At 46.2% G+C, this 16547-nt stretch overlaps 3 protein-coding genes across 5 annotated transcripts; 2 read left to right on the forward strand and 1 right to left on the reverse strand.

The window, feature by feature from the left end:
* Positions 1-280: 280 nt before the first annotated feature.
* Positions 281-5739, forward strand: LOC128754204 (DDB1- and CUL4-associated factor 15-like). Its single transcript, XM_053856660.1, has 13 exons — positions 281-411; positions 762-859; positions 1419-1557; positions 1799-1905; positions 1976-2118; positions 2194-2352; positions 3284-3775; positions 3851-3939; positions 4036-4158; positions 4328-4410; positions 4479-4583; positions 4995-5110; positions 5399-5739. Exons 1-13 carry the CDS (start codon positions 316-318, stop codon positions 5452-5454), a joined length of 1806 nt encoding a protein of 601 aa, XP_053712635.1. The 5' UTR covers positions 281-315; the 3' UTR covers positions 5455-5739.
* A 497-nt stretch (positions 5740-6236) lies between these two features.
* LOC128754202 (MHC class II regulatory factor RFX1-like) lies at positions 6237-13686 on the reverse strand. Of its 3 annotated transcripts, none has more exons than XM_053856658.1 (17): positions 13578-13686; positions 12377-12724; positions 11054-11121; positions 10504-10586; positions 10152-10431; positions 9909-10090; positions 9711-9830; positions 9530-9651; positions 8719-8837; positions 8390-8493; positions 8156-8307; positions 7947-8044; positions 7643-7792; positions 7365-7576; positions 7108-7261; positions 6811-6856; positions 6237-6753 (listed from the first exon to the last, which is right to left on the reverse strand). In XM_053856658.1, the coding sequence occupies exons 2-17, from the start codon at positions 12708-12710 to the stop codon at positions 6578-6580; spliced, it is 2400 nt and encodes a 799-aa protein (XP_053712633.1). In that variant the 5' UTR covers positions 12711-12724; positions 13578-13686; the 3' UTR covers positions 6237-6577. The 3 variants fall into 3 exon arrangements, with proteins under 3 accessions (XP_053712633.1, XP_053712631.1, XP_053712632.1); XM_053856656.1 differs by having other exon boundaries at positions 11054-11124; XM_053856657.1 differs by having other exon boundaries at positions 11054-11124; positions 13524-13618.
* Positions 13687-15463: 1777 nt separating this feature from the next.
* Positions 15464-16203, forward strand: LOC128754230 (relaxin-3-like). The gene is made up of 2 exons (XM_053856707.1): positions 15464-15668; positions 15885-16203. Exons 1-2 carry the CDS (start codon positions 15494-15496, stop codon positions 16145-16147), a joined length of 438 nt encoding a protein of 145 aa, XP_053712682.1. The 5' UTR covers positions 15464-15493; the 3' UTR covers positions 16148-16203.
* Positions 16204-16547: the final 344 nt, after the last annotated feature.

Consider the following 16547-nt stretch of genomic DNA (forward strand, 5'->3'; position numbering starts at 1 on the left):
GAGCTGCTGGTCCACCATGTGGGAACATCATCTCTGCCCTGCTTCCTGCTGCACCTAGAGAAACCCGAGTTAAATACAATTTTCTTTGTTTCCTGAATGGCTTACCAGCACCAACATCCAGCTGAAATTCCAGCAAATGCCATCATTAGTCGACAGGAGAAGTTTCCTTATGAGTTTATCGCAATTACTACCGCCGGGAAGGTACTCTCATCTGCTGATTGACATCTCCTTAAACAAGTGGGAGGAGCCTTGTTCCGTCGGATGCCCAATCAGCAGGCACGTGGGCGGGACCATTGGACAACAGTCGAGTGAGAGATGGCGCCGAGCTCGAAATCAGAGAAGGACGATGGCAAACACCAAAGTCAAAGAAAGCGCAAGGACCATGTTGTGAAACTTCTCGTACGGGGACAGGTACGCGTGCATTAGTGTCAGTAGACCGAGGAAAATAAAGGTAGTGCCCACAAACCCACCAGTTGCCTCATCATCTGTGTAGCGTCCAAAGCTAACTGGCTAACTAGCACGTTAACAGCTGAAAACTGTAAAGCAGTTAAAGTATTTCTAAATGTATGTCCCATTCCAAAAACAACCTTTGCTCTCAAGAGCTGTGGTTCTAGCGTTAGCTGCCGCTACACCTCCAAGTTCATTGCAGTTTGTGCACTGTGTAAAAATGCTAACTATCTTGAGTTAGCAAATACAATATTTTGCCGCTCCTAGCTACAACATGACTATTAACTCTCTCTCTCTCTCTTGGCTTTCAACAGCAGTCAGGACAGTTTTCCCAGCGACTGTTCAGGAAGCTGCCACCCCGAGTCTGTGTGCCACTGTATAGCATAGTTAGTAGAGAGTTCCTCAAAGCAGGGTGAGTTTTCAGTCATTGTTTGCAACATTATAGGGGACCCGGACACATGAAGGAATAAAGCCAGCCAAGGGTGTTTCAATGCTCTTTTCTTTTAGCTCATCCTCCACTTTGGTTGTGTACTCTGGGATTAAAAGAACAAGCATCTTTTACCATGTAGTCTGAGGAGGATTTTGAAGATGTGTAGTGTTAAGCCTGCGGATATAGGTGTGTAAACATTCCTCTTTGAAGGTGCAGAAGAAAACTTTCACCGTGTAGCGGTCCGACCATTTTATGTTAAAGATGATAGCGTTGAGGACTTTCATTTTCTTTGTGAGTTATTTATCTTGCTTGCGAGTTAGAGGAGTTAGTGAGATATAGAACAAAAAAAATGTCAAGCAAAATAAAGTGGAAATGAGGAAAACAATTTTCCTCACGGTTATGCTCCTCATTGTACTGTCACAAGACTTATTTTGGTGGAAACTCTTGTTTCTGAAATAATTTATGGCGTTTGCTCCCCTGAAAAAGTGTAGCAGGTGAACAGTTTTATGACGACATGCTATTGCCTTCTCTCGGATTGCAGGCACATCTTTCTGGGCTTCACCAGATGTGGGCGATATGTTTTGTCCTACACCAGTTGCTGTGGGGAGGATGATGAATTCTCCTTCTTCACCTACCGTCTCTACTGGTGGGAGTTCAATGTGCACAGCAGGCTAAAGCAGGTAAGTTAAAAGTGTAATACCAAAGCTGTGTCCTCATGTTCATCCTTACGTTATTGTTTAATCGAATGAGAAGCAACACAACTTTGAGATTGGTTTGTGTAGACTATGTGGACAAAGACACTATCTTAGGGATGCTCCTCCCCTGGGTCTGTGGTCTGACATATCAGCTCTTTTCATATAACCTGTGGTTTTCTCAATAATATGCAACAAAGTTTAAACAGCCATGCATCCTCCACTACAGGTCCATCATGTGAGACTCTTTGCAGACGAGGAAATCTACAGTGACCTGTACTTGACTGTCTGCGAGTGGCCAAATGACCCCTCCAAAATTGTTATCTTTGGATTTAAGTAAGTCACTTTCCTCTCACCTCTTCCGCCCATTTCAATTCCTGAATCTGTCTATTGTTGGTTTTGACAGCATTCGGTCAACCTCTGTTCTGATGAACCTCATTATGAGCGATGAGAACAACAGAGACGTCTACATCACCGTCGCCGCCATGCCTCCGTCCAAACCATGTCCTGACTGCTGCCCGGTGCCCACACACTCCACCATACGTACAGGTACTCGCGCTCGGCCGCTGTACTTTCCCTCTGTGTTGTTTTCCGCTGTAACTCTGCAGCTTGTTCCTTCACTAGGTGGTGACTGTCTGGAGCACGGTTATGTGCTCAACAGCAGGTACCAAGTGGTGTATCCTTTCCCAACCTTCCAGCCAGCTTTCCAGCTAAAGAAGGACCAGGTCATCTTGCTGAACACCAGTTACTCTCTGGTGGCATGTGCCATCTCACTCTGCCCAGGTAACACTCAGCCCCTCTTAAATGTACGCTAGAATGAATGTATGATATTACAAAAAATTAAGGGTGGGATTCGATTAAAAAAAAAAAATCTAGTTAATTAGAGGATTTGTGATGAACCAATCTCAATTAACCGCAGTTTAATCGTATAAGAATATTTGCCACAAGAAGCCACATTTTTCAATATGAATGAATTTGGTATATTACTGAATCAAATGATGGACTCATACATACATTTAAACAACAAAATATTGTTTATTTTGCATCAGTTTGACAATAGCACAATAAATCACCTTATTTAAACTAAAGCTCTTTTAATGTCTTGAAAATATTTGGATAAGAATTTCAATGTTGTAAGAATTTCAAGTACATTCAGACTAGTGGAAACCCTGGCCATTGTGCAGATAAAAACATCCCTGAACAAAAGCAAACAGATGCTTTTGTTTGCTTTTGTTCAGGGATTCTTCCATGTTTGTTGTTGTTGTTATCATCCTAGCTGCCACGTGTCTTGTGCATCAGTGTGATCAGTGGACCAGGAACTCCTGCACTTACAAAGATTCCCTGTTGTCTGGAGAGCAAACAACAAAAAGTTGAAATAGTCTGATGTAGTATCATGAAATTCTTTAAGCCTTATTTGCAACCGAGCTAAAGATTCAGATCTGCGGGGAGAGGTCTTGTCCACATGAAAATTACTGTTTCTCACAACAAGGCCACCCAGTGGCCACTGAGCTCCACCATATTGGTCATTTCTTAGCAGTTTTTGGAACGGATTATAGATCTCACACACATTTGAGAAAGTCAATAATGGCCATCAATGTTGTGTAATTTAAACTATTGTTTGTTAATAATTCGTCAATGTGACAGCTGCTAGTGCCATGTGAAGGGGCTGATGTGTAGACCGTCCAAGTTTCACTCCTCCTCCACACATTTTTAGGTCCACAGAGGCAGTCGTCTCAGATTCTCTACACAAAGAGACCTGCTCCATCCACCCAGCCCGGAGCATCTTCCTCGATACCTCGTGGATCTCCTGGTTCTCCGCCTGCGACCGCCAGGCCTCTGCACCCTTCTTCCTCTCCTGGTCCATCGACGGCAACCATGCGAGCGCGAGAGTTTGCAGCTGACCTCTTCAGAAGAGCCCAAGGAGGAGGAGCGAGAAGAGCTGACACTGGTGAAACCGAGGTTCTGCCAAAACCAGAGGAGGCACCTTTAAATACCGGGACCAGCGAAGAAGAACATAGAATCACTACAGATGAGGAGAGTCTCTCTGCTCCTCAAGCGTCATCATCATCCTCCTCGGCACCTGCAACACCTCCATCTCCCACGTCGCAAGACACTGACCCTTCTGAGCCTGGATATGTGAACTACTCGTGCCTGCACTTCCGCCACCCACACCCAGGGGCAGCAGAGCAGAATGAAGGAAGTGCAGGTAGAGAGGAAGACTGCACTGCCTTCCTCCCATATCATTTGACATGATGAAGACGGAGTCTGTTTCTGTCGCCAGGTCATGACGATAAATTCCAGCTGCCATTCACCGTCACAGATTTAAAGGGACGAAACCTACAGCTGGTTACAGGGCCTCACGCGGGACAGGTGCGTGAGTGTCGAGCGCCCCCAAATACAAGGAGGCCGATGTAAACAAGGAAAATTGATGTCTTCAGCTTGACATTATGTTGCTGTCTCCTCCAGAGTGTGTGTGTGGAGCAGCTGACTCTGGACTTTGAGTATCTTATCAACGAGGTGATCCGGAATGACGCGGTGTGGGCGCCACAGTTCTGCTCTTTCAGTGACTACGACGTTGTTATTCTTGAGGTAAACCTGCGTCTCACTTTTTTTTTTTTTTTTTTTTTTTGCTGGTGGTAATGCATCACAAAGTGCATTATTAATTCTTAGTATTTATTTGCCATATATTTAGAGGATTTTAACCCTTCCATGAGCAACTGCAACAAGAAAACCACCCTGAGATGTTGTTGTCCTGCAGGTTTGTCCAGACACGAACACTGTGATGATCAACATCGGCCTCCTGCTCCTGGCTTTCTCTTCTTCTGATGAAGAGCATTGCAGGTACCATCCCTCCTTCAGCTGTTTCTTCCCTCGCTCCCCTGTGGCCTCACCGACCTTCCTGCCCACAGGCCCAACACCTACCACTCACACCTGCAGGTCAGCTGGGACCTCAACACGGGCGTCTGCTGCACGGTGGGCGTTGGAGACCTGACTGAGGTCAAAGGTCAAACCAGGTGACAGTAAAACCTTCTTCAGTCTGTGCCAACATTCAATATTTACTGGTGGACAAAATACTGCTCAAGCTCTGAGAGATTTTGTTGAACCAATCTCCTGGTACTGATGGATTCTCCACAGGTCTTGAGTCACAGTGACTGACTCAAGTCGCGATAGCTCTTTTTAAAAGGAAAGAATGTGTGTGAAGGTCAGCGTCAACAGTAAGCAACTATCTTTGTATTTAAGCCGCCTTTATCGCGGGGTTTTGGAGTGAGTGACCCTCTGCAACAGAGGACTGGAGAGGATGAGGAGCGAGCATCGACATGGAGAATGTTGTTGTGCTGACTCAGCTCCCCGTCCGCTGTTGATTCCTCTTCTGGTGCGCTCATGTACTCAGCACCGTCTGCTTGACTGAAGCACTTTGTCTGCAGTGGGGTGGTGTGGAGTTCGTACAGGAAGTCCTGCGTGAACACGGTGATGAAGCTGCTGATACCCGAGAGCAGCTCCAGATACATCAATCGCATGACCAACGAAGCTCTACACAAAGGTGAGGCCTGCCATTGGCTGTCGTTCATATCAGTTTGATTATCAGTGCAAAGGTTAGTCTGTAAAAGCAGAGAAGTGGAGGTTGGACCAGGTCGACATACACTCCCAAGCAGCACAGGAGAAACCTGTCAGTGGCGCAGATGGAAAGTGAAACCCAAGTTCTGCTAATGCTGAATATAAAACATCAGCCAGTCTGGTATTTTAAGTGCAGTTGTCAAGTGTTACCCCTGTTAGAAAGTTAAACTTTTTCCACCAATAGCTGACCTGTTAATGGTGCGTCCTGCTGCAGGCTCGTCTCTTCAGGTGCTGGCAGACAGCGACCGCTGCACGTGGATCGTTTTATGATGACCAGTGACTGGAGCCGCCCCCATTCACGCAGTTGTGGAATGTAAAATTAAAGAGTTGTTGGGACTGAACTTATAGGTTTATTGAAATTTAATTTTTATATTTTTGTTTCTGTGTGTGTGTGTGTAAGGCTTTGTCAAAACAGTCGTGATGAAGCTTCATGAAGCTCTATGTTCCATCACTACAGAACAAAGTCACATTGTACATGCAACATTTTCATTTTGTTGTAGCTAAGGTTTAGTTGTCAAATGTCACTGAATAAAAATATGTCAAAGCATTGTGTTTGTGTTCAGTCACTGGCTTCCAGAATGAGCTCTTGTGTGCAGTAGTCATGTTGAACCATCTAAGAACCTGGTCAGATGCAAGAAGGAAAAGGTCTTGAGAGAAGTCACAGTCACTCTGAAGTCTGATTTGATCGAGGGTGTTTAAGATGGGAGCGAGGCAACAACCAGTCAGAAAAATAAATCCCTCGCGAGGTACTTCTGACCTCTTTGGAAGCCCAACAGATGGTGCTCAGAGTGAGTTAACAGTTCACAGTCCATCGATCAGAGTGTCTTCTGTGAGCAGAGTACCATCTCCTGGGCTCTGAAAGTAAGGACACTGTGTCATGAAGCCTCTTCAGCCCATCATTTTACAGAGCAGCTGCCAACTGCTCTCTTGACTTCCTAAGAGTCAGACGCTACACCCACCTAGTGCATCACCATGGCAACCATGTTGAGTCCATGTCTGTTCAGCTGACTGCCTAAGAATGATTAGCAGACCAGAAGACTGAGCACCATGATAGAGCTTTAATTCATTGATCCACTGAACAGGGCAGACATCAAGCTGCTAAAAATCTCTGAGGCACATTCATATGGGGGAACACTGATGAGAAAATGTTTCAAAGATATCAATGCTGCTCCTCTGCATAGAGCGGACCTGGGTTTCCAGAGCAGCAACAATCTCTGCAGCAGACGGGTCAGAAGTTAAGGCAGGAAGGAAATAAATATTGAGCAGCCAAGACTGAGTGGAAGGCACAGGAGAGGGGCGACAGACCTTCCACCTCCCTCCCCGACAGTCACTAGACTAACATGAAGAGCTCATGAGGGAAAATAAAGCGCATTTGTTGCTTGGCATGAATTTCTCAGGGGCTTGCATTGTGCGTTTCGGTCAGCGTGTGCAGGGTCAGGCTGGTCCTGGGCTGCTTCACTGGAGGCCCCTCCTTCTCTTCCTCCTCCAGTCTGCTCAGAGAACTGGACTGCATCACCAGGTCTGCCCCGTCATCTTCGCTCTCCTCATCCTCCTCCTCCTCTTCCTCATCTGAGGCACAACGCATTTGGTTACAGAGAAGAGAAGGTTGGACTTTCAGAAACTGACCTTTCTCCAGATCCCGGCTGGTACGGCTGCGTGCGGCGCTGGAGAACTGGAGACATGAGAGGGGACGGTCAGTGAAACAGCCTCTCGTGAGCTCAACCTCAAAAGTAACCACCAGACAAGATGCCCACAGTTTGTGAAACATAAAAAGATGCATCAAATCAGAGTTGGAATTTCCCACACTCCGGATGCATCATCCCTTGTCAGCTGAGGTTACTGAGGTTGACCAGTCAAGTCACATCAGCGATAGAAGCAAACTAGTTCACACAAGACAAACGGTCACTGGCACTGTTAACTTACTTCTCCCATGACAGCAATAGGGGTCTCCCCCTTGGCCAGAGCGACGCGGTGCTCGATCAGGAAGTACATGTACTCGTCGTACAGCAGGCGGATCAGGTGGAAGGAACCGAAACTGGCAGCGCTGCGCAAGGTCAGGTCACGGATGACCATGGAGCTGAAGGACAGAGGGTTACTAAAACAACACGCCTCGCTCTGCTTGAGCCGTACACAAGGTCAGCCTCCAGATGATACCTTCACCTGGCTCCGTCAGATCTCACCTGTAGAAGGACCAGTTGAGCAGAAAGACCTTGGCAGCCTTCGGTAGAGCCGCAGGGTTGTTCTCGTAAGGTTTGAGGACCTGAGAGACGACCCCTTCCAACCAGGTGGCCCACTGCTCCAGAGAGTTCTGCTGCTGCAGGGTCACTTTGAAGTCTTGCTCCAGCTGCTGCACCACACGGTCCTCACACTGACACACCCAGGACGCCTGCTCCTGAGGGTGGGGCGGAGGGCAGACTCAGCTGCTAGTCTGAGAGATGCAGAGGAGAGTGGACCAAACCTGCACGTTGGTGAAGTCCACCCGGTTGAGGTCGGAGAGCATCTGATTTATCTGGGCTGAATTCTGCAGGACGGCTCGAGCCGCCTGAGCCAGATGGTTCAGGCTGGTGTAGCGCCGCAGCGTTTGGGAGAAGGCACAGACACACGCCACCTACAGGAGGAAATTGAACCGTGAAACTGAATTGGAAGCACATTTTCAGATGTTGGGTTTGGATCATAGTTTATTTTCTGCCGGTCCTGAGTCAGTGGCTCACTTCCCTCCAGGCGTTTAGTCCACACACAGAAAGAGTCAGAACCTCCGGTACCTTCAGGCGAACCATTTCCTCTGGGATGTTCATCATGGCGCCAGACAGCCAACTCTCCAGACTCTTGGCAAAGTTACGGACCGCCTGAGTTAAGGCACCTGAAGAGAACAGATCAGGTGACTCAGCATTTCCCACAAGATGCCGTCTCTTCCGCCTTGATCCTTGAGCTACTTTGTCACAGGCAGCATGGCAGCACTGTTCCAACTCACTGGGAATGGGTCTGAGCACATCAGGGATGAGGATCTCCACCAGTGTCTGGTAGAGCAGGTTGTCACACTCCCTGGTCCAGCGCAGCACCGGCTCAAACTTGCACAGCAGCACCAGGTAGGACTTGGGCAGACGCTTCTCAGACTCGTTGTGGCTGCACAGTGTGAGGGGGCAGAAACATAAAGCAGTCAGGACCCAGCGCCGCTCCTCTTCTGCTTCTCTTCTCCGACACTCACAGGCTCAGCGAGTCTGTGTTTCCACTTTGGCTGAATCTCCAGAAGGACTTCCACAACGTCTCCACCAGAGTGAACTGCAGGTTGACCATCACGTCAAGAATGGCCTGTTGGGGTCACCAACAACAACAGAGGTGAGGTGCTGCAACACCTTCAGTCTCATTCAAGCTATCTGCCCATGAAAAGCATGATGTTGTAGCTCTGACTCCATGAAGTGCGGCATCCTACGGTGGAACTACACCACGGAGGATGGTTCTCCTGTGGAGGTGAGTTTCACCTGGCCTTTCCGCTGGCCAGTCAGTGGACAGCAGCTGGAGGAGGTGGCTACGTACCTCACAGTGTTCTCTGTAATAGGCCTGGAACGCCTTGAGATGCTCCAGAAGAATCCCATCAGGCAGCTTGTGATCGCGCAGGTCCATCTCTGGGAACTCTGGCAGCGGCCGAGTTGACTCTTTAGGCATCGGAAGGATGAGAGAAACAGGACACACACGGGTCAAATTTAAACAGACTTGTGCTTTGTATGTATAACAGCAATTACCGTAATTTCTGGAATACTGAGCAAACCAGAATATTCACCGCACCCACTAAATTTCAGAGGGAAAATGGATCTTGTTCATACATGAGCCGCAGGTGCAGTGGTGCTGTCTGCGCCGTAGAAAGGTCAGTGGTGCAACCCAATTAAAAGAGCTTTTAAAAACTAGTTTTGAAAACAGGCACCAGCATGGAGAGTGACTCATGAAACAAACTGGGAAATGTTCTGAACAGGAATCATGAACTCCTCACATCTTTTATTTACATTAAAGCGCTGAAAATGTGCTGTTTTCGCCCACGTGCCTGAAGTTCCGACATCACAGTCGGTCTCTGCTGCTGCTTCTCGATTCCAGAGCTCCGGGAGATCAGCTCTGCTGCCGGAGCTATCATTGGTTTCAGCACCTCCGATTTCAGCCTTTAATATATTAGCCGTGCCGTTATATAAGCCGCAGGGTAAATTACGGTAATATCTTTTTATATAACAAAAAATGGGCAAATGGTTACATTTAATATAAAAAATGCTCCAACCGAATCAATAGTACAGTATAGTACAGTATACGGTCAAATCTTTTGTTTGACGGAGGAAAATGGAGGTGAATTCAGGTTTCTTACGCATGAACTGCTGGTAGAGCTGAACCTGAGCAGAGATGTCCGTCAGTCCGGCGGCCTGCTGCTGAGCGGTGCCTCCAGTCGTGCCGTTGCTCACCCCTTGCATCTTCTGAACCAACTTTTGCCTACAGTTTTTCAATGTTTATTAAGCGACACCACCACGCTCAGCACTACAGGCACTGACCTGCTCTTCTGAGATAAAGGCTGCTGCCTCATCGCCATGTGCTGCTGTTCATCCATCAATCTCAGCAGAGGGGAGCCCGATTTGATCCGAAGACCATAGTAGTGGTATTTGGAGTTCCCTCTGAAACAAGGAAGGAGATGTTTTCCTGGGGGGCGATTGACTGAAGGTGTGAGGGGATCAAGGGTCGGGCGTGCAGACCTGGTCCCCAGCCTCCGAGTGCGAAGCCCCATGAAGACGGAGCGGATGAGTTTGCCAAAAGACGCAGCATTTACAGGCTCCAGCTTCTGCTCTTGGCAGTGCAGCAGGTAGTGGTAGTAGAGGGTGCAGCGGGGCAAGCTCACCCCCTCCGCCCCCTCGTAGTTCTCACACAGCCACTGCACCTGAGCAGGAACGAAACCTTCAAACATCAAACCTTTGCTTGCCTTAGCCTGCAGCACTCACCGTAGCAGGTGGGGCGCGGGAATTCGGATTGGAAAAACTCTGAACTCCTCCTCCTCCCCCTCCTCCTAACATGTACGACGACTGAATGGCATAGCCGGCTCCGCCTCCAGGAGCGCCCCCGCCATTGGACCCCGCTGCTGCCACTGACACTGGCTGTGAAGCCAAGGACCCACTGATGTCGGAGTTGGAGCTGGGTGTGGCATCATAGTAGCTGGCGGAGGACGTGGGTGTGGCCTGAGGGTACAGCAGGGGGTCGGAATATGGGAACTTGCTGGGTCGGCTGAGGAAAGTGAGAGAACAGCAGTTATGGCATCGGCGTCATGATGAACACAAACGTTCAGTCTCCACTCACACATTAGGCGGCGTATAAGACGAGCTGCCTCCTCCTCCTCCGTCCACAAACTGTACCTGACCGGAGTAAACCGACGCCTCGCCCTACGCACACACACACGGGATGAGAATATAAGGCACCAACATTGGCTGGAACACCATCCAGCAACTCCTACACCACTGTCATGTGATCATATGCTGCTGGTTTTGCCCTCAACAGGAAGTGGTCTGGAGAACGGTCCGAGACCATGTTCTGCCTGAGGAGAACACACTGAGGTCCAAGAACTCCATGAATCACCTCATGGAGATGTCATGTCATGTCAACATTTCAAACTTTCTGATTGACCAATGGAGTCACAGAAGTCCAGACTCAGCCTCATAATCCATCGCTGAGCGAGTATAAAGTTATCCTATCGCTGAGCTTCAACTAAAACCACCTTTTTTGGAAAGTAACACTGCAAACAAGTACACGGCGACAACTCATTGGCTGAGCCAAAGAAAGTCAATTGTGTTCAAGTGTGAGTGACAATGGCGCCACATGTGCGTGTCGACGTGCGACAGTCTTATCTTACCTGTGGGTTTGTCGGCACCGGTGCAGTCGGACTGGCATCTGACAAACTATCATTGGATTGAGCGGAACCTTCTGATGACAAACAACGACTTGAGTGAATAACCATCATAAGATTATTGGAAACAGATGAATAGAAAGCAAAACAACAGTTACTCACTACCCACTTCTTCAAGATCGTAATAGTAGCCAGCGCAAAACATCGTTCGACTTCCTACTCTCTGTTCATCTCTCATCCTTTTATGTTGCAAATGGCCTTGAACAGCTAATCTCACCAGATGGGTAGAGATCCATCTCTCTTGTAAACATGAGGATCAGATGAGGGCGACAGAGACACCAGGGGAGAGTGAAGCCAGCAAGCAGCTGAAAGGCAGTGAAGACTGTCTCTTTTAGAGTATAATTCTTGTTTCTTTTTATTTTTTTAAGTGGTAATTATATGAATATTTAATCGCCAGTGACACACTCATGAATTGAACCAAGTGACTGAGGATCAAAACATCGTGCCAGTTGGAAGCTAAAGTACATTTAAATTGAATGACATTACATTTTAACAGTAAGTTTGGTGACATCACTGGTGAGGAAGTCAAAATCTGACAAGAAAATGTGTGAAGTTTTCAGCTTAAATGTTGTAAATGCTTGGACTGGCAACATTAATGAAGAAAATTATTAAACGTGACTGTTAGAATTGCACCCAACAGCAAACTAACTTGTCTATTGTGAATAAAAAAAGCATATGCCCCAACTAAGCAGAAGTCCTGGGCAAAGTTCAAGAAAATCTCACAATAGAAAATAGCTATGAAAAATGGAAACCACCTTAAATTTGGCGACGTTTGCCGCACAACTAATGAACTAGGCTTCACGAATTAAAAAGCTGTAAAGCTTTTCATTTGGACTCACAACACAAGCCCACCATTTCAAAACATAAAGCCAATTTTGCAATAAGCCTCGACTCAAGCAGCACGACAGCTGTTATCTTTCTGAACTGAGGCAAGCCCTGCTCCTCTGAACAGCCGTGTCCAGGAGACTGACCAGAAATGCTCACTAGAATAAATGCCGTTTCTTTCATTTCTTATTAAAATGACCAAGTGGCCACTCTCAAAAAGCAGACGCCCCTCGGCCTTTACATCTCTCATCCTGGTGTCACCTGACACCAGCCAGCAAAAACACCCACTAATAGACTGCCCAAAAATAACCTCATAGACAGCCGTGCTGGACTCAATACTGCCCCATATCCCCGCAATAAAAGCATGTCACGAAATGACAGATTATTATTTCATTTCACGCTCCATTGCGTGCGGTTTAAAAAGGCATCACTACGTTCTCTCACCTTTCACTGTCACTATGATGTACTGAGGAGAGATGTTCTGGCCACTATTTGTCTGGACAGGAGAGTGTTGAATTTGGGGTGCCACGAACTGCCGGGTGGCAGTGGCCAGAACCCCCGGATTCTGGCTATGAGTTGCAGTCAGAGGCCGGGAACAAAGAGCATCCTCTCCCGACTTCAGAGCAGGCGACGGATGGGTCGCTGATCCAGAAGTTAACAGCATCTCGGTCAGTAAGTGTCCAGTCTTCACAGTGGGTGTGGTGACGGAAGGCGTTGCTATGGTTATGCTGCTTGACTGCTGTGGCTGAAGGTCTTCTGAATATCCAGAAGTTGCCATGGTGACCACTAATTCTGTAAAAAAAAAAAAAAAAAAAAGAGGAGGCGGTATAGGCTGATCGTAAATCATAGTATGCAGCACAAAATCCAACTCTTATTCGAATCATATTCCAGTGAGTGTGACATAGAGACACAGGAGGAAGTCAAAGAGGTCTTTTCCTGTTTGTGTCAAAAGCTGAGGTCAAGCCAGAGAAGCGCATTCAGCAAGTTGATCACTATTAAATGTAACAACAACAGGACACCACCCGCCGCGTATGTGAATCGTTGGCGGAGGACTTTAAACCATCCGCCTCCACGATGAGCCACTCCTGCTCAGTAAACATGCCCAGATGATCCGGGCTTAGGTGTCAGACCCGAAAAAACTTTTTTTCTCACACAAGTCATCATGACACGAGCCGACAAACCGCGTCGAACGTTTGTCAACTGGCTGAGTGGAGGCGATACAAACTCGTGTTCCAGGGGAGTTTGCTGCGCGCGAGCGATAGCTTCCTCCGCTAGCGCCACGCGTTGAGTTGCGAGGACTTTAAAAGCTACTCGTTTGCGGTTGACAGCCGAGCGCAAAAGTGTCACGCTGTACTTTTGGAAGAAGTCCATGTTTTGATTAACGCGTTCGCGGCGGCAGTTCCTTCAACACACCCGCCATCTTGTGCGCTTATCACAAATCTGACATCGCCATAACAACGGTGTGTCTTCGGAAAGAAGCTAGCAACCGCGTCCATCAGCGCCACGCTTCAACACTTTCACTTCAGACGGCTGTGGAAAACAAGCCGGAGGAAAAAAATGCATCTGCCAATGTCAATAGCTAACTTTTCACCTGTCTTCTGAATATCCCCAAATTGTCGCCTGTGGTCGAATATTTTTTTCCCACCTTTAATTTGAGTTGTTGAGTGGTGTTGCTTGGTTCTTGTCGCCAGGACTACCGCGACTATGGCGCCTCGCCTTCACCGGGGCAACTGTTGCTACCCTCTTGTCTTCACCCCGCCCAAAGCTTCGCGCTCATTGGATAGCGTCAGGGGTGACCGCGGCGACACCGCAGAGGGTCGCTGTTGATTGGCCACTCATCTCCGTCCATCAAACATATCCGGCAGGCCGTCAAACAAGTTCTAGCACTTACGCTCTTAAGTTATGATCAAACAGAAATGAAAAAAAAAAACAAAAAAAAAAAAAAAACAAAAACAAGGAAATCGGAACACACTAGTCAGAGAGGATAAATGTAAAATATTATTCAAGAAAATCCTATACTTTCAATGACACTCAAGTCAATGTTTTGCAAGGATTTAACTTGATAATGGACACGTGACAGTTTTTATTTCACACAGCAGCAAACTCTCACTTGTTTATTACCAATAAAAAAGTCGATCTTTATATCCATATGAATGTAGACAATGGATTGTCAGGCAACATTCACCACACAACAAGTAAACAACTTAAAAAAGCGGTAAAGCTTTTCATTTGGACTGCAAGTCTGTTAATAACATGAGGCCTAAGAAGGCTCGATTTGATCCTCTTGCATATTCCCATTTATGTAAATTATGTCATGTTTTTTGCCATAACATATAGTGGATACTGTCCATGGGCATCCCAGGAGATGTAATAATTGTGTGTGCTCATTTGGTTTGTTTACTTCCAATAACCCATAATTTAAATAGTGATTGTAGAGGTATTTGCTATCTGAGCTGTATTTTTTATTTTGCTTACACTATACATTTAAAAAAGCGAGAAAAATGGTTTGAGAAAATTTTAATCTCTCAATGCTCTATCTTCTTAAAATAATCCTCTTCTCAATGCTGACACTCATGGTTATTCTATTTCATAGTGTGAAGCGAATGTGGCAGCATAAATTATGTCATCATTGGGTCAATATGTTGCAGGTGATAGGTGTTAGTTGTTTTAGATAAAAGTGTCTGTTCATGCAATGATTGATTCCAAGCAAGATCAGTGTCATTGCTTGAGCTATTTCTGACCATGAAGTATATATTTTCATTAACAAATAAACATCTATTCCATTGCAGCGCATTCCTAGAAAGGCAACTACTCTTGTTCTACATGTTCTGACAATCCAGACTCACCAATTAATCCTCAAATAGTTTTGAAATGTCCAAGGAATTCCACAGAAAACCAATGTGACGCATGTTTGAGGGCAATGCCATCCTTCCTGTTGTACTACAAAATGAAATCCCTTATCAAGGTCCTTTATGGTTTCACTTTCACATAAATGTAAGTCATAGAGAAACTGCAATTCCTGATAAATAAATATTTGTAATGCAAAAGAGGAGTTGGACTTCAGAGAGAGGAACACAGTATGGCATTCCTAAAGCTCCATACGAAGATCCATACGAAGCACAACATTATAACAGCCTGTCTGTCACCTAATGTGACTCACACCCATATTAATAAGTGACCTCTGGAACTTGTGCATATGTTTATGTGGGAAGAGGGTGAGTGGCTTCAACCCGCCTGAGGTGAGATGATACTCATCTCCATTCAATTCCCCATTCTGATACGGTGCAACCCACCACACAAACCCATGAGACGATGACCGGAAAGGCCAACAAAAGGTCGCATGTGATTAGATTGTCTTGGACTGACGCAACTTGTAGCATCATCTTCTTCTTAATCAAAACTTCCCATTTCACTGTTTGTGCATTGTTGTCTCTAAAGGTCTCGGCTGTTATCTTCTCGAGCCTCTCTCTGACTTTGGTATAAAAGCTACATTCATCCAGAAAGGATCAGGCAAAACACACGGCAGAGACGCAACGCAGAACCATTTCTGAACCTTCCACCATGTGGAAAGCTACTATACTGACCGTCTGTCTCTTGGTTGCACTGGTAGACATAGCACGGCCCAATGAAGTAGATCAATCTTTCTATGGGGTGAAGCTGTGTGGGAGAGAGTTCATACGGGCCGTCATCTTCACATGTGGAGGTTCTCGCTGGAGGAGAAGTGTTGGAGAGTCAGGTAAGGGCGACCGACTTTTATAGCACCAGAAAGTTAAAATATAATAAACCTTTCTTTGTACTCTTTTGTAATTGCTGCTTTCCGGTTATTGTATACTGAAATATTAACACTAAGTTTGTTCATGTAGCGTCCGTCATTGACAAATGGATATACATGAATATAAAACTTTGACGCTCAAGTGAAGAATGTAAAAATAACTTGTGTTCTGCTCAACAGCAACCGCGGAGGAGAGATCTGACCCCTGGAGTTCAGATTCAACCGCACAACTGACCAGCGAGAGGGATACTGCACAGTCACAAGTTTGGAAAGAACAAACACTCAATGCTGGGTTTTCTCGCTCGGCCCGCTCTCCGGTCTTAGAGGAAGTTTTGGAAGCTCTCCGAAGTGCCGACAGGAAAGGTCGTGATGTGGTGGTGGGCCTGTCCAATGCCTGTTGCAAGTGGGGCTGCAGCAAGAGTGAAATCAGCTCCCTGTGCTAAACATCAGATGAGAAAAACTTGAACACTTGTCTGCAAAAGTATCTTCAGTTATATGATTTTGGTGTTCACTAAAATGTGTGTGTGCTTATTAAACATTTGTGTCATTGTAACGGTTGTCTTCTTTCTATAAAAACAAAATGATGAAAAATGAATGATAAAGGCATAAAAAAGGCACACTAAGTTTGTTTTGAATTATTATTTAAATATATAGATGAAAAACTGTATTTAAAATGATTAACAGTTGCATGCATTCAATTACAATTCCTTACACCTCCACTTGAATAAAATGCAAACCTAAAGCTTATAGATTTAGTAAAATAGGCAAACAATAAGAAAATAATTGTATATAAACCAACTGGTTGTGACAATATCTGACGTGTAGTAGTTGTTATCCCGATTG

The sequence above is a fragment of the Synchiropus splendidus genome, chromosome 2 (genome assembly GCF_027744825.2).
Source record: "Synchiropus splendidus isolate RoL2022-P1 chromosome 2, RoL_Sspl_1.0, whole genome shotgun sequence".
NCBI lineage: Eukaryota > Metazoa > Chordata > Actinopteri > Syngnathiformes > Callionymidae > Synchiropus > Synchiropus splendidus.

Bases quoted from the DNA above. Each gene is read 5' to 3' on its own strand.
- LOC128754230 (XM_053856707.1), top strand. From the start codon at position 15,494: ATGTGGAAAGCTACTATACTGACCGTCTGTCTCTTGGTTGCACTGGTA. The intron at 15,669-15,884 runs GTAAGGGCGACC...TCTGCTCAACAG, and splicing joins GAGAAGTGTTGGAGAGTCAG to CAACCGCGGAGGAGAGATCT.
- LOC128754204 (XM_053856660.1), top strand. From the start codon at position 316: ATGGCGCCGAGCTCGAAATCAGAGAAGGACGATGGCAAACACCAAAGT. The intron at 860-1,418 runs GTGAGTTTTCAG...CTCGGATTGCAG, and splicing joins AGAGAGTTCCTCAAAGCAGG to GCACATCTTTCTGGGCTTCA. The intron at 4,159-4,327 runs GTAAACCTGCGT...GTTGTCCTGCAG, and splicing joins ACGACGTTGTTATTCTTGAG to GTTTGTCCAGACACGAACAC.
- LOC128754202 (XM_053856656.1), bottom strand. From the start codon at position 12,710: ATGGCAACTTCTGGATATTCAGAAGACCTTCAGCCACAGCAGTCAAGC. The intron at 10,587-11,053 runs GTAAGATAAGAC...GTGTGTGCGTAG, and splicing joins CGGTGCCGACAAACCCACAG to GGCGAGGCGTCGGTTTACTC. The intron at 8,494-8,718 runs GTACGTAGCCAC...TGACCCCAACAG, and splicing joins ATTACAGAGAACACTGTGAG to GCCATTCTTGACGTGATGGT.